This window comes from Calypte anna, chromosome 4, assembly GCF_003957555.1.
Source record: "Calypte anna isolate BGI_N300 chromosome 4, bCalAnn1_v1.p, whole genome shotgun sequence".
Taxonomy (NCBI): Eukaryota; Metazoa; Chordata; class Aves; order Apodiformes; family Trochilidae; genus Calypte; species Calypte anna.
This window is the reverse complement of record NC_044247.1, coordinates 18,198,545-18,225,571: the sequence shown is the minus strand read 5'-3', so window position 1 is coordinate 18,225,571 and position 27,027 is coordinate 18,198,545. Positions and strand designations below refer to the sequence as shown.

The 27,027-nt window shown below is 41.8% G+C and overlaps 1 protein-coding gene across 1 annotated transcript in view; it reads left to right on the top strand.

Annotated features, from left to right (window-relative positions):
• ABCB7 (ATP binding cassette subfamily B member 7) overlaps positions 1 to 20,458 on the top strand; it is a 38,790-nt gene extending 18,332 nt beyond the window's left edge. The window contains exons 5-16 of the mRNA XM_030448876.1: positions 420 to 552; positions 993 to 1,261; positions 2,426 to 2,514; positions 2,589 to 2,676; positions 3,633 to 3,807; positions 5,207 to 5,364; positions 5,880 to 6,043; positions 6,217 to 6,346; positions 6,846 to 7,017; positions 10,026 to 10,129; positions 11,172 to 11,279; positions 16,575 to 20,458. Of these exons, the coding sequence (XP_030304736.1) occupies positions 420 to 552; positions 993 to 1,261; positions 2,426 to 2,514; positions 2,589 to 2,676; positions 3,633 to 3,807; positions 5,207 to 5,364; positions 5,880 to 6,043; positions 6,217 to 6,346; positions 6,846 to 7,017; positions 10,026 to 10,129; positions 11,172 to 11,279; positions 16,575 to 16,793 (1,809 nt within the window). The 3' untranslated portion in view covers positions 16,794 to 20,458. The remainder of the gene's footprint in view (positions 1 to 419; positions 553 to 992; positions 1,262 to 2,425; positions 2,515 to 2,588; positions 2,677 to 3,632; positions 3,808 to 5,206; positions 5,365 to 5,879; positions 6,044 to 6,216; positions 6,347 to 6,845; positions 7,018 to 10,025; positions 10,130 to 11,171; positions 11,280 to 16,574) is intronic.
• The last annotated feature ends 6,569 nt before the right edge of the window (positions 20,459 to 27,027 follow it).

The window sequence follows — 27,027 nt, the reverse complement described above, 5'->3', positions numbered from 1 at the left end:
TAGTTCTTCAGCCTGAGCTGTGCCAGTATCACAAAGAGCAAACAACCTGTAATGATGACATAATTTAGTAGGATTATGAGTATGCATCATGCAGTGTCTGCTCCTTGATTCATTTCCTCCTCTGGCTGTTGCTGCATGGAGTGCTCAGGCTCAGCTGAAGTGCCTCTGCAGTGTACAGTTTGTTTAGGAGAGAAATTGATAATTAAAAGGAGCCACTGAGAGCCAAACTAACTCTGCAGTCCCTGGAGTAAAGACTTAATAGTATGGAGAACACTGTGCTTAAAATCAAGAGAGCCATCTCACCTGCACTGAGTGGCTCAAGAACTAAATGTAACAGTACAGCAATTTCAGCAAAAATTGTCATGCTCCATGGACATGTTTTAATGCCCCCAGTCTAACTGGTGTTCTTGTGCTTTTAGGCCATGAATATACTGGTTCCCTTCATGTTTAAATATGCAGTGGACAACCTCAACCAGTTATCTGGCAACATCCTGCACCTTGGGGATGCACCAAACACAGTGGCAACTGTGGCAACTGCTGTGCTCGTGGGCTGTAAGTGGGGTTCCCAAATCCTCAGGGAGGCAGTGGGACAGCAAAGCTGCTGCCTCTGCTCTGGGCACCATCCTGGCTGGTTATTTCATTGTTATTTCACTCTTGGTGTCTGTCTCCAACCTTCTGTGACCATGCTTCTGCTATTCCAATTAAAAAAAATTAAATAATGTTTATAGGAATGATTCTTGATAATGAATCCTACCCTTTCTTATAACGAGCTGCAAAAGAAACTGATTTAAAATGTGTGCACAATGGTTTCTGAATGAAAAAAGAGCATGAAGTTTTGGGGCAATTAAGTATAAAGTACCTTGGAGTTAAAAATGTTGAAAATTTGTAAAGAATGAGACTAATGTAATTTCATGCATGAAGGGAAGTTAGAAATAGAATTATTTCCGTTTTGTAAATTTTTTTTAATCTTTCTTTTCTTTTCTTTTTTTTAGATGGTATCTCAAAAGCTGGGGCAGCGTTATTTAATGAGGCTAGAAATGCAGTATTTGGGAAAGTAGCTCAAAATTCAATCAGGAGGATAGCAAAGAATGTTTTCCTGCATCTTCACAACCTGGATTTGGCATTCCACCTAAGCAGGCAAACTGGAGCCCTGTCAAAAACCATTGACAGAGGAACACGAGGCATCAGTTTTGTTCTCAGTGCTCTGGTGTTTAATCTGGGACCCACCATGTTTGAAGTGGCCCTGGTCAGTGGAGTTCTGGTGAGTGGTGTTTATTCATGGTGTGGGGTGGTCTCATCTTGGACTGATACACTAATTTTTTCTTTTATCAAAGTCTACTGAGTTTTATTAATAATAATAGTAATCATAGAATTTACAAGATGGATGCAAAAGCAGCTGCTGTGATGGAGAGCAGTCCACAGTTTTCAAACGTTATTTTAAATTGTTTAAATTTAAACACCTATTTTCAGCCAGTGATACATAAATGGATGTGTTTTAATGGTTTACTTCAGAATGGTTGAAAACATTATATTAAAAAAATAAACTGTGCACATGAGGATCAAATATATCTGGGTATATAAGGAGGAAGCAGACCATAAATGTCCAGGAATGTTGTGTCTTTGTGTTGAGGATAGAGGAGGGATTTTGGATCCTTTCTAATATGTGTCTTTTCTAATCCAGAGCTTAGAAGTTAAAATGATCTTCTTGAACATAAAACCTGCAAGTAGAAGCCTAAGCTAAATAAGATCAATTTAAAATTTTTCTTTTATAAATCACACTTACTGTCCTTGAAATCTAAAATCTAAATCTCAATTATGTAGCTTAAACTAGAATCTCATTTTTGTTTGTACCCCTTCTTTTTTAGAAGGACTTAATCAAATCTGAATCTAACCATGTGAGTTAAAACCCCTGTTGATATTGTGTTAAATTTTATAACCTTTGGAAGTTACAAATCAAGCTTGCTGTCAGCCAGCCTGCCACGATGCTTTAATTTTTCTTCATACAGCTTTTCTCTCCTGATGTACCCTGAAGTGGAGAGAAAATGCTTCATAAATTGTTTTGCAAGGCCATTTATTTCTTCTGCAGTCTTCAGATCTCATTCAAAACCCACCTGAAAAGCACGTAAACAAATGCTTGCTTGTGCTAACAGGACAAAGATCAGCAGCAGTTATGTTTTAGAGTGGCAAAAATAACTTTGCTAGTGGGATGTTACACACTCACTGTTCTTCATCTCCTGCCTTTTTATCTCTACCTGCTCCTTGCTCCTTTCCTTTTCAATTTATGCCTGAATTTAGTCTTCAGCTGCTCAGAGCAGGGAGGGGCCTTCAGAGTTCTTGTCTTGGGCTGAGCTATCAGGATTTTGAGGCAGGAGTGAAGCCCTGAAAATGCCTCTGACCTTTTTTCCTTTGGTTTTAAATATTCCAGTATTACAGATGTGGTGCGGAGTTCGCTTTGGTGACCCTGGGGACTCTGGGAGCCTACGCAGCCTTCACGATAGGAATCACACAGTGGAGGTAAGGGATGTCCTCAGGGGACTCAGTGTTGCCTCAGCCTCAACTCCTGACTGCGTTAAATTTCCCTTTTTCAGGACAAAGTTTCGAATAGAAATGAACAAAGCAGATAACGACGCGGGCAACGCCGCCATCGACTCACTGCTGAATTATGAGACTGTGAAGGTAAGAACCATCTTCAGCACTGGGCTCTTTGTCTGGTTTATGTCAGCCTAAGGACAGTGAGGCCAAAGATTCATCTTTTACAGGGCTGTGTGTTTGGAGCAGGAGCATATTTAAAAACATCATTCATTTGGAGAAAACTACATGATACTGGCAGAGTAGTGAGAAGGTTGTTAGCAGAGCTTGAAAAAGTCCCATTTGTTAATGGGCTGAGAAGTTTCATGACTGAATCACCTTGACCATCTCTTTCTGCACAGTGTAACTTAGCCTGGTAGAAGCTTCTCTTCACTTGTTTGGCAAAATTGTCTTCTCAGTGTCAGCCTGCAATATGTTGTCTTCTCAAGTGACCACATGTACTGTTTTTACCTTTGTGGTTTGTGGTACTTCACTGCAATGTTCACATGAAAGAGCAGGTCTCATGGTTCTTCTTCTGTTAAAAAAATCCTTTGGAAAGCTTTGAAATCACCCAGGTTTGTGCTTATTTTATGCTGGTTTTAATTGGAGAGCATGTACTAGAAAGAGAAGTGATATAACTGCCTGGGAGGAAGGACTCAGAAGTAGACACAGTGTGAGAAGTTCTACAGAATTTTCCACTTTCACAATGAGAAGGATCTTCTAATACACAGGAGACAGTAAATATATTTTCTTTTTAGTATCTAGTAGCAGCTGATACTTGGTTTTGATGTTAATCAGGTAGAAGTTCTGCAAGACAGACACCCCCTGTTACCAGAATATGAGCATGGTGAGCATCTCCATGTCTCTCTTCCCAGTGCAGAACATGCTGGGGTTGTTTTTTGCCTTTGTGCACTGTTCTTTTATCTTCTTTTCTCTTCAGAAGTGTTAAAGAGGGGTTGTGTGTGTGTGTGTGTGTGTAGGATCTTTATCCTCAACTTTCTTGTGAAATGTACAGCCCAGCCTGCTGGAGAAGGTGACATTTGTTGTGTCTGTGTGTATCACAGTATTTCAATAATGAAAAATACGAAGCCCAACGGTATGATGAATTCCTGAAGACTTATGAAAAGGCCTCCCTGAAGACTACCTCAAGTTTAGCTCTCCTCAACTTTGGACAAAGTGCTATATTCAGCATTGGCTTAACAGCCATCATGGTGCTTGCTAGCCAGGGCATTGTTGCAGGTAAGTCATCTGTCTGTAAGCTAAGCCTTTAATTTGTCCATAACAGAGGTGTTAATTAAAATTACGGTGGATTTGATAGATCATTTTGAGTATTCTTGCTTTTGGGTATTTCTGCTTCTTGGAGTATTACTAATTTCATTATATATATAAATAATTAACTAGTATAGTTTATTTAGAAACGTTTTAAAAGTTTAGCAGTTAGATCCTAATAAAATTTAACTTCAGGAAGTTTCTGCTGAAGGATTGTGAAAGACACCTATATAAATACAGATACTTGTGTGAACCTTCTACAAAGGTCCTTTCTTTTGACCCTTCTCCCTTCCCGTGCTGGCAAGACTTAGAATTTTTCTCCATTGTGTGTATGCCCAAGTGTTTTGTCTCCAGTATTACCTGTGTCCTTCACTTTCCTTAGATTCATAAGGGCACATGATTAAAAGAATTGTTTCCTCATGCTAGTTTTAATCTATATTTGTATGATTTTTACTACATAAAGCCTTCTTTTTTTGGGAAGGCACAACATAGTCTAATAATACAGTAGGTGTATGCAGTATGGAGAGGAATCTCAGCTAAAGCAATGTGGTTTTAGAGTAAAAATAATGATGGTTTGAACACTGTCAGCTTCCAAGATGTGTTTGAAGGGCAGACCTTTATGTAATGTTGTCTTTCTTGCATTTGATTTGTTCTTTTTAAGCGATGTCAGGACAGGGAAGAGTTACCCTGTGAATGGATAAGTCAGCAGGTGCAGTTTATGGCTGTCCTAAAGAAAATTTAGAGTAGCCTTTAAGCAGGATGGTAGAAACACACCTTTAAATCATCTTTCCAGGCCTGTTTCAGCTGACCTGACCTGGCACTTACCTTTAGCAACTCTGTCATCCCCAGTTTCTCCTTGATCAGCATATTTTATATTAAGCTGCCCAGATGTTCTCACAGCTCTGTTGTACACAGTGTGCAAGTCCTCTCCTGATCATGACAAATTCTAGCATTTAGATTTATCTGTAATTGCACTTAAGACTGACTTCCCTGATTCTTGCTTTCCTGATTTTCCCCTTCTAACTCATTTACTGCCCTTTATGTTTCTCTATGGAGTTTACAACTTTACAAGCTGATGTTTTCCATGGATTTCCTGATCTGCTGCTTGTCTTATTTTCCTGGTGCTATTATAGCTGCTTTTTTTTTTCTTCTTTTAGTGAAATCCTGACAAACAGTGCTGTTTGTTTCAGGTACCTTCCTGTATAAAATCTTCTAGGGATGCATTTTGTTTACTATTTAAATATCTGGTTTTAGAAATGAGATTAAAAAACAACACTTGATTGACTTGATTATTTTTTAATCTTTTGGTGCTTCCTAACAAGACAACTCTTCAAGTCTCCTTATTCTCTCACATCCATTTTGTCTTAAGGCAGCCTTTCTGTTGGAGATCTAGTAATGGTGAATGGATTGCTGTTCCAGCTTTCTCTGCCCCTAAACTTCCTGGGAACAGTGTACAGAGAGACAAGACAAGCACTGCTAGATATGAACACCTTGTTCACACTTCTCAGTGTAGATACCAAAATTAAAGTAAGTAGTAGCTTATTTTCCTAAAGTATCTGGGCACTTAATAGGGCTGTTCTCTGGCAGTGCCATCATTTTGCTCTGCTTGTTACCTTCCAGGTTTAATTTCTGTTCAAGAAAGATGTTGTCTAAGGGTGCTCTTGTGCCTCACCTTTAAGTGCAGCCAGTGCAATTTTTTCCTGCAGAGCCTTTTAGTGACAGCAGAAGTTGCTTCCTGAAAGCTGTGTTTGTTCTGAGGTCTTTTTTTTTTTTTAACAAGCATTCATGCCTTGTGCTTTAATTTTTATTTGTAATTAAAGAGTGAAGAATTGATCACCGTAAAAGGAATTGTGAAGCAGAGTTTTTACAGCAGAAATTTTTGCCTTCATTTGGGGAAAGGAGGAACAAACCACTTTCACTTGTGTGGCTGATGCAGTGTCTGTTTGCCTTTTTCTGAGCTAAGAAATGGACTGTGTTCAGCTTGTTGAACTGCTTGAGGTACTTTCTGGGCAGCATATAAAGTGGCACTCTTCTTTTAATAGGACAAAGAGCTGGCTCCACCCCTGCAGATCACACCACAGACTGCTGACATTGCCTTTGAGAATGTGCATTTTGAATACCTTGAGGGGCAGAAAGTCCTTGCTGGAGTGTCTTTTGAGGTCCCTGCAGGAAAGAAAGTGGCCATTGTAGGAGGTAGTGGGTCAGGGTGGGTAAATGGACTAACTACACCAAATCAATGATGCAGAATTTTGTGTCTTAAATGTGTTTGTTCTTGCATTTCACTTTTTTTTAATTTTTGTTTGTGACATCAGTTCTGGTTGGAGATTGTAAACGGCGAACCAGGAGAGTAACATCAGCTTCAATTCTTTTCCATTTCAGGAAAAGCACAATTGTGAGGTTGTTGTTTCGTTTCTATGAACCTCAGAAGGGAAATATTTACATTGCTGGACAGAATATAAGAGATGTCAGTTTGGAAAGTCTGAGGAAGTCCCTGGGAGTTGTACCTCAGGTATTCCATGTTTCATTCTCCCCAGGTAGTCCATCACAATAATAATTATGCTATTCTGATGTTGTGTCTGAAGGCCAATCCTAATGCAGTGGTGTTGTTTAGTTCTTTTTTTTTTAGTGTTTTTTGGGGTTTTTTCCTCCCCTCAGGAACTATGATGTTTTTATGTGCATCACCACATAGCTTCAGTTTCTGGAATGTGTTTAAGCCTCCTCATGAGCAACTGCCTCCTGCTTTAAGTGATTTCACTTCATAGTTGATTACCGCCCATAATGAGTTAGCATAGTGGTAACACATATGCATGACTATATGTTAGGACACAAAATCACATTAATCCCATTTTTGGAAAAGAAATTTCCCCAAATACTTTCACCTTCAGGCTTTGTGGAAAACCATCAGCTCTTCCCATTTGATTTCTTTCGTGGATTGGGGGCAATTTTTAAACTGTTGTTCATGGTTTCTTCTTTAAAGCATTTATTAATTTTTTTTCCCATAAATACAGGATGCTGTTCTCTTCCATAATACCATCTATTACAATCTGCTCTATGGCAACATTGGTGCCACCCCAGAGGAGGTTTATGCTGTGGCAAAGCTGGCGGGGATCCACGACGCGATCCTGCGGATGCCCAAGGGTTACAACACCCAGGTTGGGGAGAGAGGGCTCAAGCTCTCAGGTAGGTTCTGAAGCACACAAACTCTTCCTGTCCTTTGCTGCTGCCTCAGAGTTCAGTTATTCTTCAGGCAGAATTGCTTGGTGGCTTCTGTATGCTGTAATGTAATTGTGAGGCTGAAAATTAAGCACTGGAGCTCATCCCCTGTGATGAGGGTCTGAGGAAGGTGGGGTTGTTCAGCCTGGAGAAGAGGAGGCTCTGAGGTGACCTGAGAGCAACCTTCCAGTATCTGAAGGGGGCCTACAGGAAAGATGGGGGAGAGCTTTTTGTACAGGTGTGTAGTGAGAGGGCAAGGGGAAATGATTTAAAACTTAAAGAGCAGAGAATAGAATAGACATTAGGGAGAAATTCTTTCCAGTAAAGGTGCTGAGACACTGGAACAGGTTGCCCAGGGAAAAGCTGTGCCTGCCCCCTCCCTGAAGTGTTCAGGACCAGGTTGGATGGGGCCTTGAGCAACCTGGTGTAGTGGGAGGTGTCCCTGCCCATGCAAGGGGCTTGGAACTGGATGATCTTTAAGGTTCCTTCCAACCCAAACCACTCTGTGATTAATACAGAGATCTGTAGCTTAAGGCAGCTGTAGCCTACAAGCTATTTTAAGGCATGTATTTTCAGGGGACAGGCTTTAAATGAGTTGACACATGAGCATGTTGATGCAGCTAAGTAAAAATTATCTTTCCTCTAATCTATTTGGGTAGTGAAATGCATGTGAGTAGAGCTGGGAACTTGCTGTGCATGTGCTCTGGCTGGAGGATGTGATAGGCTTCTGTGTGTGCATAGACCTTGCAAGTTTGTGTCCTTAAATTGAGCCTTGTAACAGCTGGAGGTTAGCTGGGTTTTGCTGTTGATAGTCAGGCAATGAATGGGTTACTCCATCCTTTGCTTTGTGCTACTGCTGTGATGGTCATAAGCACCCCTTGCACAGTGCTTTAATGAAATGATGTTTAAGAAGTGAAGTGTCTTCATTTTCTGTTTCGTTTGTATTTAAAGAAAAAAAAAAAGTATGTAAAATGCTTCTCAGGAGAAAGGCATTGGATTTCTGAGGTGACAGAAAAAGCTCAGAGTGGGCATCTGCCATGGGAGGAGCATTTTCAGTTTCTTTCAATGAGATGAGTATCAGAATTAGAGGAAGTATCAGCAAACAGTGATAAACAAGCCTCAGTAGTGTTTCCAGTCAGGGTACAGGAGTTATAGGCTTAATCCTCTCAGAAATGTCTGCTCTTCTTGGGCTTCTTCAAATTACTCATTGAATTGATTTTAAATGCATTTGTGTGCTCAGCTCTTAGGGAGTTTGATCCTGTGTGGTTTTGCTTGCAGATGCCAGTTTGTGGTTCCAGGTTGGAATGGGGAGCTAACGTGGCCACTGCTTCTGTTAGATCAATATTTGCATTGATGATGAGAGTTGTAATGGCCAGAAATGGTTTAGTTGTTCAGTGGGTTGGAGATGTCAAATGCATATCTTGGAGTTCCTTCAGTAGCTCTGTAAAAACGAGTTTTATGTTGCTTGGAATCTCTGTAGTTTTCTGAACAGATGAAAGGCTCCCTGTGTTGTTGTAAAGGTATCTATTGGATTAATTTCTGAATCTGTTTAATGTTTTTTTAAGTTGAGTAGGGTTTCTTACACTCCTACTCTAAGAAAAACACAAAATCCTGGCTGGTTTTGTCTTTTTTAAGCAATATTTCATGAGAGAAGTAGAGGGAGTGAAAGCTCTGAATTTAAGTGATCTCTTTGCTGTCCTGACATTGCATCTGTCTGCTGGAAATGGAGGTTTTCAGGACCCAGTGGCTTGGTGGGTGTCTCTGGGAAAGGCACAACAGCCAACAGGGTCCTGGGTGTGTGAGCAATGGGGCTGGGTAAGGCTGCAATCCTAATTTGCTTCCTCATGAATAAATGATGAAAACCAGGTTGGTTTTGGCTTTTTCAAATAGAATCCATGTCAGTGTTTCCTGGTGTAAGGGACAGTGCTGTAGCTGCCCATAGCCCTGACTCTGCAGGAGGTGGTTGATGTGCTGCTGTCCTGAGGATGGCTGAGGAAGAACATGGAAGAAATCCATGTGCTACAAATTTAAGGAAAGACCTTGGATCCTCTTATTGTAGTATGTCTTTCAAACATGGATGTCGTCAAACTGAGTTTTCAACACACCTTAAAGGAGAGAGAGGGAGAGTGTATTAAAATAGACTGAGTAAATTGTACAGTTCCAATTGTTACTGAGTTCTGCCAAAGACAGTTTAAAATTTGAACTGCAGCATTATCAGCCTTTTAAATGGTTTATTAAAGCATGTTCTGTCCTTATAGGAATAGAACAAGAACAAGAATATAATGGCATTAAATGGAATGTTTTGAAGTCTTGAACAAAACAAAGGAGGACAAGTGCACAAAAGTGAAATGTTTGCATTGCATACCAAATGTTTAGCAGGGTTTAAGTTCTCGAAGGCACCTGTTTTCCTTTCTGGAAAAGTTGCTTTAAGTTATTCTTGAGTTGGTGTTGGCTGTAAGAATTGTGAAGGAAAGAAACTAGTCAGAAAACTTGGTTCTGTCAGAAACCAACAGGCTGGAGACTGCATAATGAAGGTGTTTTTCAGCACCATATTATTTGTGTTCTTTACACAATAGTGTTCTTTACATGGTTACAACCATTAGGTGTGGGCATTTTAAATCCAGAGTGGAAAGTTAGATGAAAGTCAAGGAGAGACCTAAAAGAAAGAAAACTGTGTGTGCAAGCTGAATGAAATCAAATACAGCAGGCATGGACACAGAGAAAGCATTGGGGAGAGCAAACAGGGTATGTGTGTGTGCAAAGTTCCTGTGCTGGCAGAGCCTAGAACCAAAGAAGTCAAAATGCTCCAAATGTAAGTCAAGACCTTGGCTTTCAAATGTGGATATTGTCAAGCTGTGAGTTTTAATGAACCAAGCATGAAAGTAGTCGTGTCTGCTGTTGAGTTTAGGATATCATGATGATAACTTCATCTTTATTTTTTATTTCCCCACCCTCCCCCTCCACGCTCTGTTCAGGAGGAGAAAAGCAAAGAGTTGCAATCGCTCGAGCAATGTTAAAGGAGCCTCCGATTCTTCTGTATGATGAAGCCACATCATCTTTAGATTCAATTACAGAAGAGGTAAATTGGGATAAAAAATATATCAGAAAACTTAGTGGTGCAGTGATGTCTGTTTCTAATCCCTTTGTTCTTGTTGGGTTTTGGGTTGTTTCTTTTCCCCTCTCAGAAAGAATTCTGTTCTTTTGTCAGATTGCTGTCATGTGCTTTCCTGATACCATTATTGTGAGGTCCTTTGCCTGGAGAGCAGAGCAGAGATACTGAGTCAGTGAACCCTGAGGCATAGTGAAGAATTCCAGCTCTGTCTCTGGGTTTATTTTCTCTTTTACATTCTTGAGGTCCACTTCACCATTTTAAGTTCATCTCTGGAGACTGTTGCAAGTACCTCAGTGGCCACAAAGCCTTCCAGTTCACATTCAAAGGTGTTTAGAAGACACCTACCACTCATTTTAAATGTCTTCTAAATAATAGTGATGTAATGCAGAATAGAAGACCTCTTGTTTGTTGTGCAGCACCTTTCTGAGATGTCAGTGGGGCAGGTGGGACCATCAGCGCTGGGATGAATTCGTTTGCATTTCACAGAGAGGGCTGTGAAGCATCAGGGTTGTGACATGGATGTCATGACACTACCACAGTAACTGCATCAGGCTTCATAACTACATCTCTGCTTAAACACAGAACCCTCAGCACCAGCAATAATTTAATGAACAAATGTCATCAAAAACTAGAGCTCTGTTTGTGATTATTGAGCAAATTTCTCGACTTGTAATTACTGTTTATTATCCTCGGGTGCCTTTGCTGCTGTTTATGCTGCCTTTGTAGCATGGCTGCACAGGGAAGTTTTTCCTGAAGTCCAGTAGCATTGCTCTTGGGATATCTGCATTATTCTATGAATAAAAGTATTTTTTTTAGTTAGAGGACTTTATTAGAGCCAGCAATATTTCATGCCTGGGATTCTTTTGTAGATCCTCACGGCTGTTTCTTTTTGTGAAGATGGAGATGTTTCTCAGCACATATTTACAGTAATTTACATATTTCCAGACAGCATTTGACTTCTCTTTGTACCACTTGGGACTGTGTGAGTGTTTCTGGTTTAATCCTGCAGAACATTCTCAGTGCCATGAGGGACCTGGTGAAGCACCGCACCTCGGTTTTCATCGCTCACCGCCTGTCCACAGTGGTGGATGCAGATGAAATCATTGTGCTGGATCAGGTGAGGTGACCACCCTGGAACTTGTCATCTTGGTGAATCTGCCTGTCTGCTCTGAAATATTACACTCCCACCAAGCCACTGAAAGTTTTCTTTGGAAATGAACCATGTTAGAAAAGTCCAACCTGCACTTTGCTTTTCGTGTTTCTTTTCTTTGCAACTGGCAGCTTCTCAGTTGCAGAAATCTGTTGGGTTGGCTCTGATGTGTTGTGTTCTGACTTCATTTCCATTGTTCTTTTAATTGCATTTCTTTATATGGATTGTGACCAATTTCACTTGATGCTCTAGGATTGGCTTAATGTTGCAGCTTTTAAATGTAATTTGTTCCATGCTTCTGTCAAATTAGGTTTCCAGTTGTGTTCCCCCAATTTACACTTCATTCTCATTACTCAGGGTCTGTTTTTCACATTTTCAATAGAAAGAAAAAATCCTGTTTCCAGTAGGATTGGTTGATTTAATTATGTTACTGATTTGGACACCATTTCCTACTATACCTGTAGAAAAAAATATTATTTCCCTCCCTCCCCCTCCTTTATGCTTCTTTTGTAAGAAAAAAATGTTTCAGTATTTGATTTACTTACATCACTAATTCAGCTGTTAATTCACTCTGTCCTATGTCCAGTTCCTTTTCTATTATCCATATCTGTTTATAGATTTAAAATAAATACCCTTATAACTTCATAGTTACACTTTTCACTGAGAATGCTGAAAATACAGTGCCCTGATCTGCTGCTAATGGATGTTAAATTTATCTCTGGGTTCTTTTTTTTTCCAGTTGCTATTTATATGCTTGCATTCATAGGTATATTTAGTGACTAAAATATGCATATCTAAAAGACAATAAATTATTCCTAAAATACATTAAATGATTTTGTGGGAAATTAGAATAAAATCTTCAGAAATGGTGACATTCATGCTTCTCTTTGCTGTAGAAATCTCTCCATCTGAACCTCAAAAGGAAGTAGTGGAATAAGTCACTGGTGCTGCTCAGTTTTTATTTGTTTGGGCTGGGGGGGGGGAGAGTTGTTTCAGCTTTTGCTGAAAACTCATTTCCTAAGGTGTATCCTTTGTGTAGCTGGCTGTTAAAACCTGGAGCAAATGTTTCTTTAACATGTTACAAAGCAAGCTACGACTTTTTGTTTCGCAGGCAAGTTTTTTCACAGCTTTCCTAAGAGTCTGTTTTGTGTTACAGCCTGACTGTTACAGTAAAAATAAAAGCCCAACCTAAAGCTGTAACCCATCCAGGGCTGGATTCTCCCTGAATGCTGTTGGTGTAACAAAGCTCCTGAATGAGCAAGGCAGCACCCTGCCTCACTTGCTTCATGAGGCATCACCGAGGGTTGCTCAGCAGAAAGTTGCCTCCCATGGTCCCAGCTTGATGGATGAGCCCCGAGTCAGCAAGCAGGCAAATAAGGCTCAGCTGAGAGCAGGCAAGGTGCTTGTGCCTGGGTTTTGCTGAGCAATGCAAAGGTGCCACACACCACACAGCACAGCTTCAGCACCTTTGCCTAAGTCTGCTCAGAATTGGTTTTGAGGGAGTAAACAAACATTGTCATCCTGGTGTTGATCTTAATGCTGAGCAGGGAATATACAATGTGGGTGATTGTTCAGGAGTTATTAAAGCCCAGTCTTTGCTACAGTGAACTCTCTAAATCAACCTCTTGAAGTTTTTAAGTAAATTCTGCACTTATGTTGGGCAAGTGTCTATTTGCTCAGGTTCCACCAGCATGACTAGTAATAGCAGTGACAAGACCCAATTTTTTTCCCAGCATGTTCATCAGCAGCTGTCACAAGGAGGTAGATTTAATCATAGATCAAAATTTGGAACTAATATAAAATCCATGCAGTTGTCCATCTAATGCTGTCTTTTCCCCAGAGAAAAGTATAGCTGGGGAATGAATACATTATTTTAATTTGAAGTCAGTGAGTGTAAATGTGTATCTGAAAGTAAAAGGGTGAGTGGAGTTTTTTTGGAGAGCAGTGTTGTTTCACTGTCTGTAGATTTTAGTTCTCTCCCCTCCCTGTTTCCACAATGATAAATAAATCATCTCTGCTCTTGAGAGCAGCACAGTTGACCTGAGCTGCCCATACAGCTCTCATGATGGCAAGTGCAGTGACCCAAGTTACTGAGCACCCATCTAAAACCCCATTTTGCACTAATTGTTTTTAGGATTTGATTTTTAATGTGTTTTGCTTATCTTGTACATACCCCTCTCTCTATGCTCCTTGCTTTTAGCTTCTTAGTGTGTGTCAAGCAAAGTCAAGCACATGATTTGCTACCTTCATTTTTGCACCAGTGGTACAACCCCAGGTTTCTCATACAGAGGTCTGCACTTCCTTTAAATACCTCTTCCAGTTTAGATATTAAAACTTTTCATGTTGCTGGGCTCTAAATGTTGTCCAGGTAAGCGAGGTGGTGGAGTTGCTCTTTATGTGAGAGAGCAACTAGAATGTGTTGAGTTTTGTGCAGGGGCTGATGAGGGGCAAGTTGAAAGTTTGTGGGTAAGAATTAAGGGGCAGGCTGGTGTGGGTGACACAGTTGTGGGGGTCTACTACAGACCTCCTGATCAAGGCGAGGAGGTTGATGAGGCCTTCTACAGGCAGCTGAAAGCAGCCTCACAACTTCAGTCCCTAGTCCTCATGGGAGATTTTAACTACCCCGATATCTGCTGGTTGACTCACACAGCCAGCCAGCCTTTCACAGTCTAGGAGGTTCCTCCAGTGCATTGATGATAACTTCTTAATGCAAATGGTGGACAAGCCGACTAGAAGAGGAGCGCTGTTGGATCTTGTACTCACCAATAAGGAGGGCCTTGTCGTAGCAGTGGTGGTCAATGGCAGCCTTGGCTGCAGTGATCATGAGATGGTAGAGTTCAGGATCCTGTGTGGAAGGAACAGAGTACCCAGTAGGATCAGAACCCTGGACTTCCACAGGGCAAACTTTGGCCTCCTCAATCAACTGTTAAGAGAAATCCCATGGGACAGGGTGTTAGAAGATAAAGGGGCTCAAGATAGCTGGTCAATATTCAAGGACCACTATTTGCAAGCACAGGATCAGAGCATCCCTATGGTTAGGAAATCTAGTAAGGGAGCTAGGAGACCAGCATGGTTAAAAAAGGAACTGCTGGGAAAACTTAAGTGGAAAAGGAAAATCTACAGATCATGGAAGGGGGGGCTGGTCACTTGGGAGGAATATAGGACTGTTGTCAGAGGATGTAGGGAGGCAATTAGGAAAGCTAAGGCCTCCTTGGAACTTAACCTTGCAAGTCAGGTTAAGGATAATAGAAAGGGCTTTTTCAAATACATAGCTAACAAAACTAACACTAGAGGCAATATTGGCCCACTAAGGGATGAGATGGGAGCCCTGGTGACAGAGGATATAAAGAAGGCAGAGGTGCTGAATGCCTTCTTTGCCTCTCTCTTTACTCCTGCGGGGTTTCCGCATGAGCCCCAGATTCATTCAGCCCCAGAAGTAGTCGAGATAGATGAGGAGTTTGACATAGTAGATGAGGATTGGGTTAGGGATCAGCTGAGTAATCTGGACATCCATAAGTCGATGGGTCCAGATGGAATGCATCCAAGGGTGCTGAGGGAGCTGGCGGAGGTCATTGCTAGGCCACTCTCCATCATCTTCAGTAAGTCATGGGTAACAGGAGAGGTGCCTGAGGACTGGAGGATAGCAAATGTCACCCCAGTCTACAAGAAGGGCAAGAAGGAGGACCCGGGTAACTATAGACCGGTCAGCCTCACCTCCATCCCTGGAAAGGTGATGGAACAACTTGTTCTTGTCACTATCTCCAGGCATATCAAGGACATGGGAGTCATCAAGAGCAGTCAGCATGGTTTTATCAAGGGTAAATCATGTTTGACTAACCTCATAGCCTTCTATGAGGAAATTACTAGGTGGATAGATGATGGAAGAGCGGTAGATGTGGTTTATCTTGATTTCAGTAAAGCATTTGACACCGTCTCTCACAGCATCCTTGTAGATAAGTTGATCAATTATGGGTTTGATGATCAGGTAGTGAGGTGGATCAGGAACTGGTTGAAAGGAAGGAGTCAGAGAGTTGTAGTCAATGGGGCAGAATCTGGTTGGAGGTGTGTGACTAGTGGAGTCCCTCAGGGGTCGGTGCTGGGACCGGTGTTGTTTAATATCTTCATCAATGACTTGGATGAGGGTATAGAATGTACCCTCAGCAAGTTTGCTGATGACACTAAGCTGGGAGGAGTGGCTGACACACCAGAGGGCTGTGCTGCCATTCAGAGAGACTTAGGCTGGAGAGTTGGGCAGAGAGAAACATGATGAAGTTCAACAAGGGGAAGTGTAGAGTTTTGCATTTGGGGAAGAACAACACAATGTCCCAGTATAGGTTGGGGGCTGACCTGCTGGAGAGCAGTGTAGGTGAAAGAGACCTGGGGGTCCTGGTTGACAAGAAGATGACCATGAGCCAGCAATGTGCCCTTGTGGCCAAGAAGGCCAATGGCATCCTGGGGTGCATTAGAAAGGGTGTGGTTAGTAGGTCAAGAGAGGTTCTCCTCCCCCTCTATTCTGCATTGGTGAGGCCGCACCTGGAGTATTGTGTCCAGTTCTGGGCCCCTCAGTTCAAGAAGGACAGGGAAGTGCTTGAAAGAGTCCAGCGCAGAGCTACTAAGATGATTAAGGGAGTGGAACATCTCCCTTATGAGGAAAGGCTGAGGGAGCTGGGTCTCTTTAGTTTGGAGAAAAGGAGACTGAGGGGTGACCTCATCAATGTTTTCAAATATGTAAGGGGTGAGTGTCAGGGAGATGGAGTTAGGCTCTTCTCAGTGGTGACCAGTGATAGGACAAGGGGTAATGGGTGTAAATTGGAGCACAGGAGGTTCAAGTTGAATATTCGAAAAAATGTTTTTCCTGTAAGGGTGACAGAGCCCTGGAACAGGCTGCCCAGGGGGGTCGTGGAGTCTCCTTCACTGGAGACATTCAAAACCCGCCTGGACACGTTCCTGCACGATGTACTCTAGGTGGCCCTGCTCTGGCAGGGGGGGTTGGACTAGATGATCTTTCGAGGTCCCTTCCAACCCCTAGGATTCTGTGATTCTGTGATTCTGTGTGTGAAAAGGCCTCTACATTCCCACTTATGTCAGACTGGGAAGGACACAGCTCCTTGTTTTCACCTTGCAGTGCACCACATCCTCAGTCACTGCTTTCTGTCCCAAGTTCTTGGTCATTAATAATTCCTGTGGCCCCATGTGCTGGCAGCATTGATATCCCTGAAGATCTGGTGATATGGTTACTGATTTACTCCCCTTCTTTTGCAGGGTAAAGTTGTGGAACGTGGTAGGCACAAAGATCTCCTTGCAAGTCCCAACAATCTCTACTCTGAAATGTGGCACACGCAGAGCAGCAAAGCACTGAACAGTCACAACCACCCCCACTGGGAAGGGAGAGGGAGTCGGGTGTCCAAGGAGGAGGAAAGGAAGAAACTGGAAGAAGAAATAAACAGTAGTGTGAAAGGCTGTGGGAACTGTTCATGCTGAGTTCTGGTCCTGAATTCAGTCTCTAGAAGAGGTTAAAACTGCAGCAGGTGACAGTGAAACACAACTCTTGTGTCCGAGTCGGCGTTCAGACAACTTCTGGGTTTTGCAGCTTTTGTGTTCTACTGTTTCTCAGAGGGGTGGAATTTCAACCAAAGGAATTCTATTTTTACATCTTTAGAAATCTCTACTATTCAGTGGCATCTGCAAGAGCTCAGCTTTTTCAAAAACTTAAAACTTCTCAACCAAGAGTGTAATTTATGGCAATTTTTAGGCATTGGTAAATTCTCCTGGTAGTTGCTTGAGGTGGATTATTAAATTGTAGACAGATCTGTCCCTGGTTTACATTATTTCCCATCATTAATGGTTGATAAATGTCATGTTTTAATTGTAATTGGGCTAATTTGAACTCATTTGCTAGTGAGGAAGGTGCAATTTAAATTGCTCTGGTTTAAAATGCTCTTCCTTGTAAAGAATAAGAAAATCCTCAGCAAAATATTAGAGGCTTCTAGTAGCAAACTAAACATCAGAATTATCCCTTCAAAAAGAAATTTCAGACTGGACCTTCAGGAAACGTATTGGTGTTACTCTACAAGAAAACTGGCAAAAATCTGGAATTGACAAAATATTGTGTGGCTGCACAGGAGACATACAGAATGCTGCATGTAGATAGGAAGAATCAGAAGTTCCCTTTAGATTAAGAAAAAGTCAGAGCTGAGGATTATCAACCCTCAGCATCTGCTGGAGTAGTCAGAGCAGAATGCAGTCCCTTTTCCTATTTCAGTCGTGGTCTTAGGGAGCAATTAAGATTCAATAAAGGCTTCCATCAATTTCTATTATGTCATTAATGTATGAGAAAATGTCCTGGATAATGGTGAAAGCGTGGCTAGAATAATCTCCTCGTGTCAATAGTCAAAAAACTCTTCAGTGTCAAGAAAAGCTCAGTCTCTGTGGTTTGCAGGACACTGCAGGTGTGTGGGGTTTGTGTGGTGAGGGTTGGGTAGTGGGGGGCTGCACCCCTGAGCCCATCAGCCACGGTGGTGGTGCCTCTGGGGAGATGTATTTCAGAAGAGGGAAAAAAAACCCTGCAGTGGAACAGGAGGTGGAGAGAGGAGTGAGAATACGTGAGAGGAACAGCTCTGCAGACAGCAGGAGTGGGGAAGGAGGAGCTCCAGGTGCCCAAGCAGAGATTTGCCCCTGGTGAAGTCCCTGCTGAGGCTGAGTGTCCCCTTGCAGCCCCTGGAGGTCCATGATGGAGCAGAAAAGAACCTGGAGGTCCACAGTGAGCAGGTATCCACCTTCACCCCACAGCAGAGGAGGTGGATGTGCCCAAAGGAGGCTGAGACCTTGTGGAGAGTCCACACTGGAGCAGGGGAAGGGTGTGAAGAGCAGGGAAGGACATGGAACTGTCCCCACGCCCCATTCCCTGTCCCCACGCCCCATTCCCTGTCCCCAAACCCCATTCCCTGTCCCCCTGAGCTGCTGGGAGGAACTTGGTGAAATTGAGCCTGGGAGGAAGGGAGGGGTGGGGGTAGGTGTTTTAAGATTTGGTTTATTTTTTTCATTACCCTTCTCTTACTTCTGATTGGCAATAAATCAATCTCCCTGAGTGGAGTCCCTTTCTCCTGTGATGTCCCTGTCCTTGTCCTGACCCACCAGATATTTGGTTTATTTTCTCTCCCCTGTGCAGCTGAGGAGGGCAGGGATGGAGCAGCTTGGTGGGCACCAGCATCCAGCCCAAAGTCAGCACACCCCAACAGTATTGTGGCTTTTTTAGGCTTTGAGGTAAATTTTCAGGGGGATTTACCAGATGTTAGCCATGGTATTTATTATTTCCTATGTCTCTATATATGTAAAAAAAAAAAAAAAAAAAATTATAGGAACTGTTCAGGTATAATTCTTCATGGTGAATTTAAAAATAAAAATCTTTGTCTTATATGTTGAAAAGGAATTTTTTTTCCCTCTGGGGAACGATACCAGTATAATTACACTGATAAATTATGTTTGTAAATCAGATGCAAGATTTCTTAAGGTGGGCAGTGGCAAAGCACTGAATTTCTGGAGCTTTAGTTGCAAATAGTGTTTATTTTTTTTTGTTACACCCTCCCCTGAAACTTAATAGAGGAACAATAACTTCAGGGAAACCTTTGCTCTCTCTCCTGCTAGGCACTCACTTCCTCTCTGTGAAAATGATGGGTGAAAAAAACCCCAACCTGGCATCAATCTCTGGGTGAAAATTATTTTTAAAGCATAAGGAATACAAGGACTTGGATTTTCATCCTTGGAATGCAAAGCAAAGTGAAGTCTTGTTAACGTGGTAGTAATTCCAGATTCTTCTGGCATACAATCTGCCTTTTATTTTCACTAATTGTCTCCTTTTTTGGTCCCTGACAGCAGTAAGTTTGACTATAAAGGTTCCGTTATCTCTGAACTGCCAGGAACTGTTAGCAAAGGTTTATTAAAAAGTCTTTTTATGTTGAAATCCATAAAGGGTTTGATCCAGCTCCTGTCTCTGCCGTGGGTTTTGATGCTGATCAAGGTGCTGCAGCTTTGTCCAGCTCCAAGGGGCTGAGGGGAGATGACTCTAATGAGGGCTTGTCCTAAAAGAGGAAGAGTTGTAAATGAGGCAGCATTTGGGGGATGTAGGACTGAGACTTGGTGCCTCTTGCCTGCTAGAAAGTAAATCTTGGGCTCTCTTTTTTCTTTCTTTTTTCCTTTTTCTTTCTTTCTTTTCTTTTTCTTTTTTTCTTTTTTTTTCTTTTTTTTAATTATTATTTTTAACTTTTATTCCTGACTCCCAGGTGTCACCCTATAAAGGAGACATTTCAAACACTGGATGGGAGAGTCATAACTTTGGAGAGGCTCTCACAGCAGAGCACTGATTCCTGAGACAGGGAATGTGGTGCCTCTTTCCAAAGGAAATGGATTAATTTTGGAGCCTTTCACAGCCTCTCTGGATCTTGGTAATTCTGCTTGTGCTGTAATCAGGAACTTCATTTTTCTAAACAGCAGCTTTTCATACTCTGGACTTTTAGCTGGTTCTTTTTCAAAATTCAGGTCATTACCATCATTGTAAAAATCCTTGTCTGCAATTTCAGAGTGGAAAAAAGACATTTAATTTCTCTTTCCCTTTTCTCCTGTTTTCAAAGGAAATGTGTTTGTGAAAAATATTTTTAAAAGGAGCTGCTGCTTGCAGTGTGCAGTCACCTGGTAACTATGAACCTACAGAATTTCATTTTAATTCTCATGTAAAGCCTTACAGGCACGGGGTATGAAGACACAGCACACAAAGTTTTGGCTGTTTTGCTTCCAGATGAACAAATTAAATTAGTGGTTTGGGGAGGTTGTTTTGCATTTTACAGGTAGAAATTCATCTTTTGCTACTTGCAGGTTTCCCTCAGTTTACTCTCAGCAGTTGTTACGTGGATTGGTAGTTACCCACTTCTCCTAATGTTGAGATTTTAAATTATGTTCAAGTTTATTTGCAGAATGGAACTGTGAAATACACATTGACCAGGAAGGTGATGGATGTTCAACTGAAAAAAAAAATAAATATTAAGATCATGTTGTGTAAACATTCTGCTGGAAGATTTCTTACTCTGCCTCCTGTTGTTCATTTGTGTGTAGATAATTATTATTAAATAAAAGATTTATATTTGTGAATAGAACATGGGTGTCCTGTCAAAATGGCTCTTCCAGCTTTGCAGAAGGAAATAGTCCACTGGAGGTCTGGGAAAGAGGAGTGGGAGATCCTGGAACTGGAGATTTGCAATTTATTCCAAGCCTGCCTGGCTGAGTTTCCAGCTGCTGTTTCTAAAGGTTTGTTTGCTGTATCTTTAAATCTTGTAAAGTTACAGTGCAGGACATAGTGACAAAAAACATTAATTTTTGAGGGGAAAGGGCTATACTGAAAGTAAGATACATTTTTTTCTCTAATGTGTGCATTAACTTCTATTAATGCTCATTTAAGTTGCACGTGAGCATCCAGGCAAGCAGGAATTATTAATCCAGCATTTTGTAATTTCCACATAAATCAGGAATCATTTTGAGGTTCCTGTGCCCATTTGACATCCCATCTGCCTTCAGACAGTGGCTGTGGGAGTGACAGTTTATGGTTTATCAATTTTCTGCTGCTTCCCAGAGAAAACCTTCCCATTATGTTTATTTTGATTAGTTGAGCATCTGAACATTCTGCCCAACCCTTAGCCCTGGTGGAGATTTCTCACTTTGTCCTGTGCACAGGGTGGGAGGTTTGGTGGCAGCTGGATGGTGTCTTTGTGCTGGAGGTTTTGGCTTTTTTCCTAAAAGGAGCCAAGGCATTTTTCTAAAAATAGTAATTTCATGTTTCCTGAAATATTTATGTTCTGAAATATCTATGCTGTTTTCTAAAATAATTTAGATTTTCCTGAAAGTGTTGGGAAGAGATGTGGCAGTACTATGAAGCAGAGTTGTCTTGTTAATGAACTGGTGTCACTGAGGGAGGCCAATTGCAGATGCCTGAGCATCCAGAAGGTAAATTCTAGAATTCAGCTCCCTCTTTGGTGTATCAGTCTGATGCCTTTTGGAGACAATCCTTAAATAGTCTGTCCCTGAAAAATACCTTTTAAATTCCTGTTCCGTGGCTTTTGCTCAGTTTCTGCAGATGTTGGTGGCTAAACTCAGGGAAAGGACATGAGCTTGATGCAGCCTGGAAAATGAAAAAAAAAAAAAAATGGAAATTACAAGGTTATGTATTTTCACACAAGGGTGAAAAAATCTTTATTCAGTGATTTGAAAAACCTGCTGGTTTTTGAAGGATAGATAAAAGCTTGGGCTTATTTACAATTAAAACCAGGGAATGTTTCCTGGGAAAAACAGTGTTTGCAGACTTTGTAAAAGGTAATGAGTGAATTTTTCATGGTTGCATCCAGGCTTCTGTGAATGCATGAAGTGCAGGTGTGCATCTCTGAGAGTTGTTTAAAGCAGAGACTGGGAGGAATTGGACACAATCAGTAACCTTAAAGATTGTGTCATGCAACACCTGAAGTTTATCTTTGGGGGTGTGGAGGGAATCAATCAAGGTTTAGTGGTGTGTGTGGCCCACAGAGTGCCTGAAGAATGTTACTGAAAATGTCATTTGCCTGAGCAGTGTTGCATGGTAAAAATAATGACCTTAAGTTGTACAGTGCAGTGAGTTTTTGTAAAAAAACAGCATTTTATGGTATTTAAATATGCCAGAGGAAGAGAAATTCAGAGAGGTGAACTTGGGAAGATTTTCTAAATTCAGTCCCCCAAACTCGAGGAAACCTGGCAGCATGGGGTAGGGCTGGGTTCTGTTCCATGGTGGGGAGAAATCTGCCTGAGGAGAGGCTGCCTGGGGAGCTGTGCCACAGCACCTGCTTTTTTTCCAGCTTGGGCAGCCTGAAACACGAGGCAACAGCAGCCTGCTGGGTGCTGCCTCTTGTCCTCTGGAGCTTCTGTGTTGTTGGGGGGTACAAGCATCTCGTTTCCAGCAGCAGCAGCAGCATCTCTGTGTGTGATCCTGTCCCAAGGGGGTGCCTCCACAAAGGCAGCTCTGCAGAGAGTGGTACCTGCACAGCTCTTGCAGTGTGGAAGGAATGATTTTTTGGACTGTCATGTCCACAAAAAATCTGTGTTTTCCAAGACTCTGCACTTCTGCTCGGTGTGGAAGTACTGAGAGGTACTGCACATGTGGGTTTGGGTGCTATATCCCCGCTAGGAGTGGAGGCAGTTGAGTTCCCTCACACTTTCTTCTCTCTCCCCTGGAATTGTTGATGTTATAAGATCCTCCAGCTGACCACAGAAACCTCTCTTCACCCAAATCAGAGCTGTCCTTCACCAAATGCCCAACTCCACAGCTTAAACTTTACCCCCTGGATCTCAGGGTGGGCGAGATGGAGCTGTCACTAAACAGGAGGTTCCCTATGCAGAACCCGGGACTGGGATTTTTAAAAGCAGTTGCTGTTGCTTGAGCTGTGCCCCCAGAAAAATCTGTGGCTGGAACTTTCATCTGGTATTAAATGCTCAAGTCACAAAGTATTTTGTACAGGACACGTGGGAAGGTGGGCTGCACTATTGAAAAGATTGCCTAATATAATTAGTATCAGTCACTGACAGCAACTCAAATGCAAATAATACTTGTGAAAACAGAAGGGAAATAGAGGAAGTTACTTGTCCATGTATCATCAGCTCCAGAAGCTGACAAAAAAAAAAAAAAAAAAAAAAAAAAAAGTGTTTTCTGTTGATTATTTCATGGACTTTTAATTTAAGGCTCAGAGCTTCCTAGCTGTTATTTTGTCTATTGGAAATTAGTCAGGTTCTAGCAAATAAATGCCCAAGTGATTTTAATAGGTGTCTAGAAAAGCCAGTCTGACAAATGGCAATGTTTTTAGGCTTGGATATTAAAGTCTCTATGGAAATGCATTCAGAGGGAATATAAGCTCATGTCTAATGGCAGTTTCTGATTTAGACCAAAGCTGCTTTCCTGACACTGGAGCCATCCTGTGAAGCTCCACTTCCAACAGAAAACCATGCAGACTTTCACAGACCTTAAATTTCCCCGAATACATCTTTTAAGTCCTTTGCTCAAAGGAATGTTAAGCTCTTTTACTAAATCTGCAAACTGTAGCTACTTGACAACTCTGGGTTCCCAGTCTGACAGCTCACGTCATCGGGCCAGTGATGATGAGCAGAGGGAGGGGCTGCCTTGCTTGCTGGTGACTTACAGGGATCTTGTAATAACCATCAGCTGGAAAATGTTGGAAAGCTGTGACAATCTGGAAGCCATTTGTGACATCTGTTAAACAGGCTTGGTTTTATTCCTGGTGGCTGCAGTGAGAGGTGGTTTTGGTTTGGTTTTTTCTTTTTTGTGGAAACGGAGTTTGGTGTTCCAAAGTGGGAGCCAAAATTCTGCCTGGAGGATCCGTGCTGTCTTTCAGGTGAATTTCTCTGTAAATGACCATGACACATTCTTAATGCTTGAGCCAGATTAAAAAAAGAATTTACTCAACAAATTACTTCCCTCTGACTGCAGGAGATAATGAAGTGAAACTCGTTAGCCTCTGAACTTTGCAGGGAAGGGGAAAGGAGCTGAGAGGAACCTCACCAAGTCCTTGCTGCTGAGTGCCTTGATGTGACCAGTGCTGCCTGCGTGGGACAGAGGCACAGGTTAATGGCTTGATGGTTCAAAGCAGCTCAGTGACAATTCCAGATGAAATGGAGAGTGTCAGAAGAGAGGCAAAGCCAGAGGGGCACTCGTGTCATCCCGAGTGGAGAAGGTTGAACACACAAGATCCCTAAGTGCCAGCATCAAGCCCCAAGCCCCAGGACTCCTGCCCTCTTCTTTGGAAGACAAATTTGCATTATTCCCTCAGGAAATGACACGTTTGAAGAGGTTTTCAAGATTTTTTTTTTCTTTAATTTTTTTTAAGACATTCTTGACATTTTTAAATGTCTTAAGACATTTTTTTAGTGTGACTTCTCAAGGTGTCCTGTGACAGACTGTGATCTGCTCAGTGTTTCCCCTGGTTGAGCAGACAGAAATTCTCCCCACAGAGAGCTCCTGGAGCTTTAGCAGCCACCTAAATTTCAACTGGAATTTAAACAGAGACCAAGATGACAGCAGCTCCGGGGCTTAAATACAGGGGGTGTGATGCTTTGGAGAATGAATCCAATAGTCCTGTGCTTTTAGGGTGGACTAATAACTGAGTAAGTGGTGTTCCCCTTTTTGACTCTTCTTATTCAAATGAGGGGGAAGAAGGAAAATAATTTTCTTTTCCAAGAAGGAAAAAAGCATCCCAGAGCTCCATCCCCTTCCAGGGGTGTGTGTTGGATACAGTGGAGACTGAGGAGGAGAGGAGAGGAGAGGAGAGGAGAGGAGAGGAGAGGAGAGGAGAGGAGAGGAGAGGAGAGGAGAGGAGAGAGGAGAGGAGAGGAGAGGAGAGGAGAGGAGAGGAGAGGAGAGGAGAGGAGAGGAGAGGAGAGGAGAGGAGAGGAGAGGAGAGGAGAGGAGAGGAGAGGAGAGGAGAGGAGAGGAGAGGAGAGGAGAGGAGAGGAGAGGAGAGGAGAGGAGAGGAGAGGAGAGGAGAGGAGAGGAGAGGAGAGGAGAGGAGAGGAGAGGAGAGGAGAGGAGATCCTTCCCTGCTGCAGTCTGTGGCAGATGAACAAATATCTGTCAATGTCTTCTGGGAAAAAAAAAAAAATTAAAATTCACTGAGAGGTTATGAATTACAAATTTTGGAAAAGGAGCTTGGATGTAATCACTGACCATAAAAAAAAATATCCTTTAATTTTAACTTCAGTCTTAATTTTCAGGAAGATGATGAGGGCTGCAGGAAGGACATTTAATCTGTATTTACTGTTGTGTTTCTTTGTGCTTTTGAAAGTAAACGTTTTGCCTGAAGCAAGAAGCTAAATTGCTTTGCACAGGTGTAAAGCTTTCCTTTTATTAATTTTTAAATAAATGGGGGACTGACACTGAACTGCAATTTAGTATTTTTTTTTTTAATCAGTCTTTGTTGGATTGGAAAGCATTTATTCCATTAGGGGGCTACAAAAAAAGATTTATCCTTAAAATAAATTAATAAAAATCTTTTGTGAAGATGCTGAAACTAAGTGGAAGGTTTCCAGCAAAATGAAGCTTTATTATAAATTTTTTTTTGAAGTGTGTGTATTCCTGTCTTCCCAAAAGATGCTAGAAGTTGTTTGGATGGAGTTGGCATCTGCCAGAGTCAAGTCACACATAAGATAACATGATTGACCATTTTTGGCATAGGATGGTCTAAATTGGCTCATCTGTTGGCTGTCAGTCTCTTCTGAATTAGCTCCAACTCTTTGTAGGCACGTTTCCATCTGGTTAAGTTTAGGACTCAAGCTGTTTATATATTTAAAAAAAAAAATTGTACCAATAACAGTTTCTGGAAAAAGCTTTTTGCTTATGTTCCTTTGAAACAATTTAGTTTTCTTTACCAGTCCAAATAACCTTCTGAGGAGTGAAAGAACCTTGTGTTAAGACCCTTGAAAACACAAATAAAATGGAGAGAAATTAAAAATGTTTTACATACATATTTAAATATGTGTATGTATGCATGCATGTAATTCTGTAATATGCTATTCTTCTAAATTGGAAAACCAGATTTTAAATCAGCTAATACTTTAACTGTGTGCATGAGGGAAGCAGGATGAATACATGCTGTTACATTCTCATTTGAGTCTTTCTAAGATTGGCCTTGCATTATTTTTATTCTGAATATTAGCCATCTGGCACTGCGTGCAGCAGTATTTAGTGCCACAAATAATAATGAAAAATATGGTAATATCTCCTGATACTTTAACATAAAAATATAAGACAGGGTATAAAGCTTTGGGTGCAGAGTCTTGGAGCTGCCAAAGCATGTCGTTCCCTCTGCCCTTGTTTTCCATAAATGATGCTTTGATTGGAGACAGCAGCAGTGATGGGAAAGTCCTTGGTTAATCCACATTAATGAAACTTGTGGTTAATGAACTCCAGTCCTGAAGAACGCAGGGCCAGGAAAGCTCCAAGATTTATACCTCTTGGTTCAGGGAGGTGTAGGCACATCCAACACACACGAGAAAGAGGTATTTGAAACTTGAATTTGGAATAAAATAGCTTTTTCCTCCCCTCTCCCCCCATCACAGCATGAGGAGGAGACTGCTGCATATCCAGCAAAACTGGTGTTAGTGCTGCAGTTGAGTTCATCTGATGGGGCCTGAAGGAGGTGGGAGCCAAACTGCAGTGATCCTGGGGGCTGATGCTCACCCACAGAACCCATCCAGCTTTCAGGGCTTCAGGAAAACAGCTGAAGGATGTTTGTGCTCAAAGGAAGAGCCAGTTTCATGAACATCCATTTTAGAGAGCACTTCAGAGAACACTTTTAGAGGGTGAATTTACCTCTCTGTGTTTCTGCAAGGTTGGATTTATTTTTGGAGATTGGGTAAGCAGGGATTAGGATGGCAAGACCTACATGGCCATGTTGCTCTGCTGCCCTGGGTACATCACTGCCCTGTGTTACACACAACCACCTTCATCAGCTCTGTTCCCTTCTGGAATATCCTCCAAACTTGCATAAGCAGCTCAACCTTTCCTAAAAAAGTAAAATAATTTGCTACATCACTCCAAGAAACAACTCCATCACCAAGAAACAGCATTTCCCTTCTGTTTTCAGGCAGCTTGCCCTGAAGAGAGGCAACAGTGTAACATGGAAGATGGCAGTGCTAA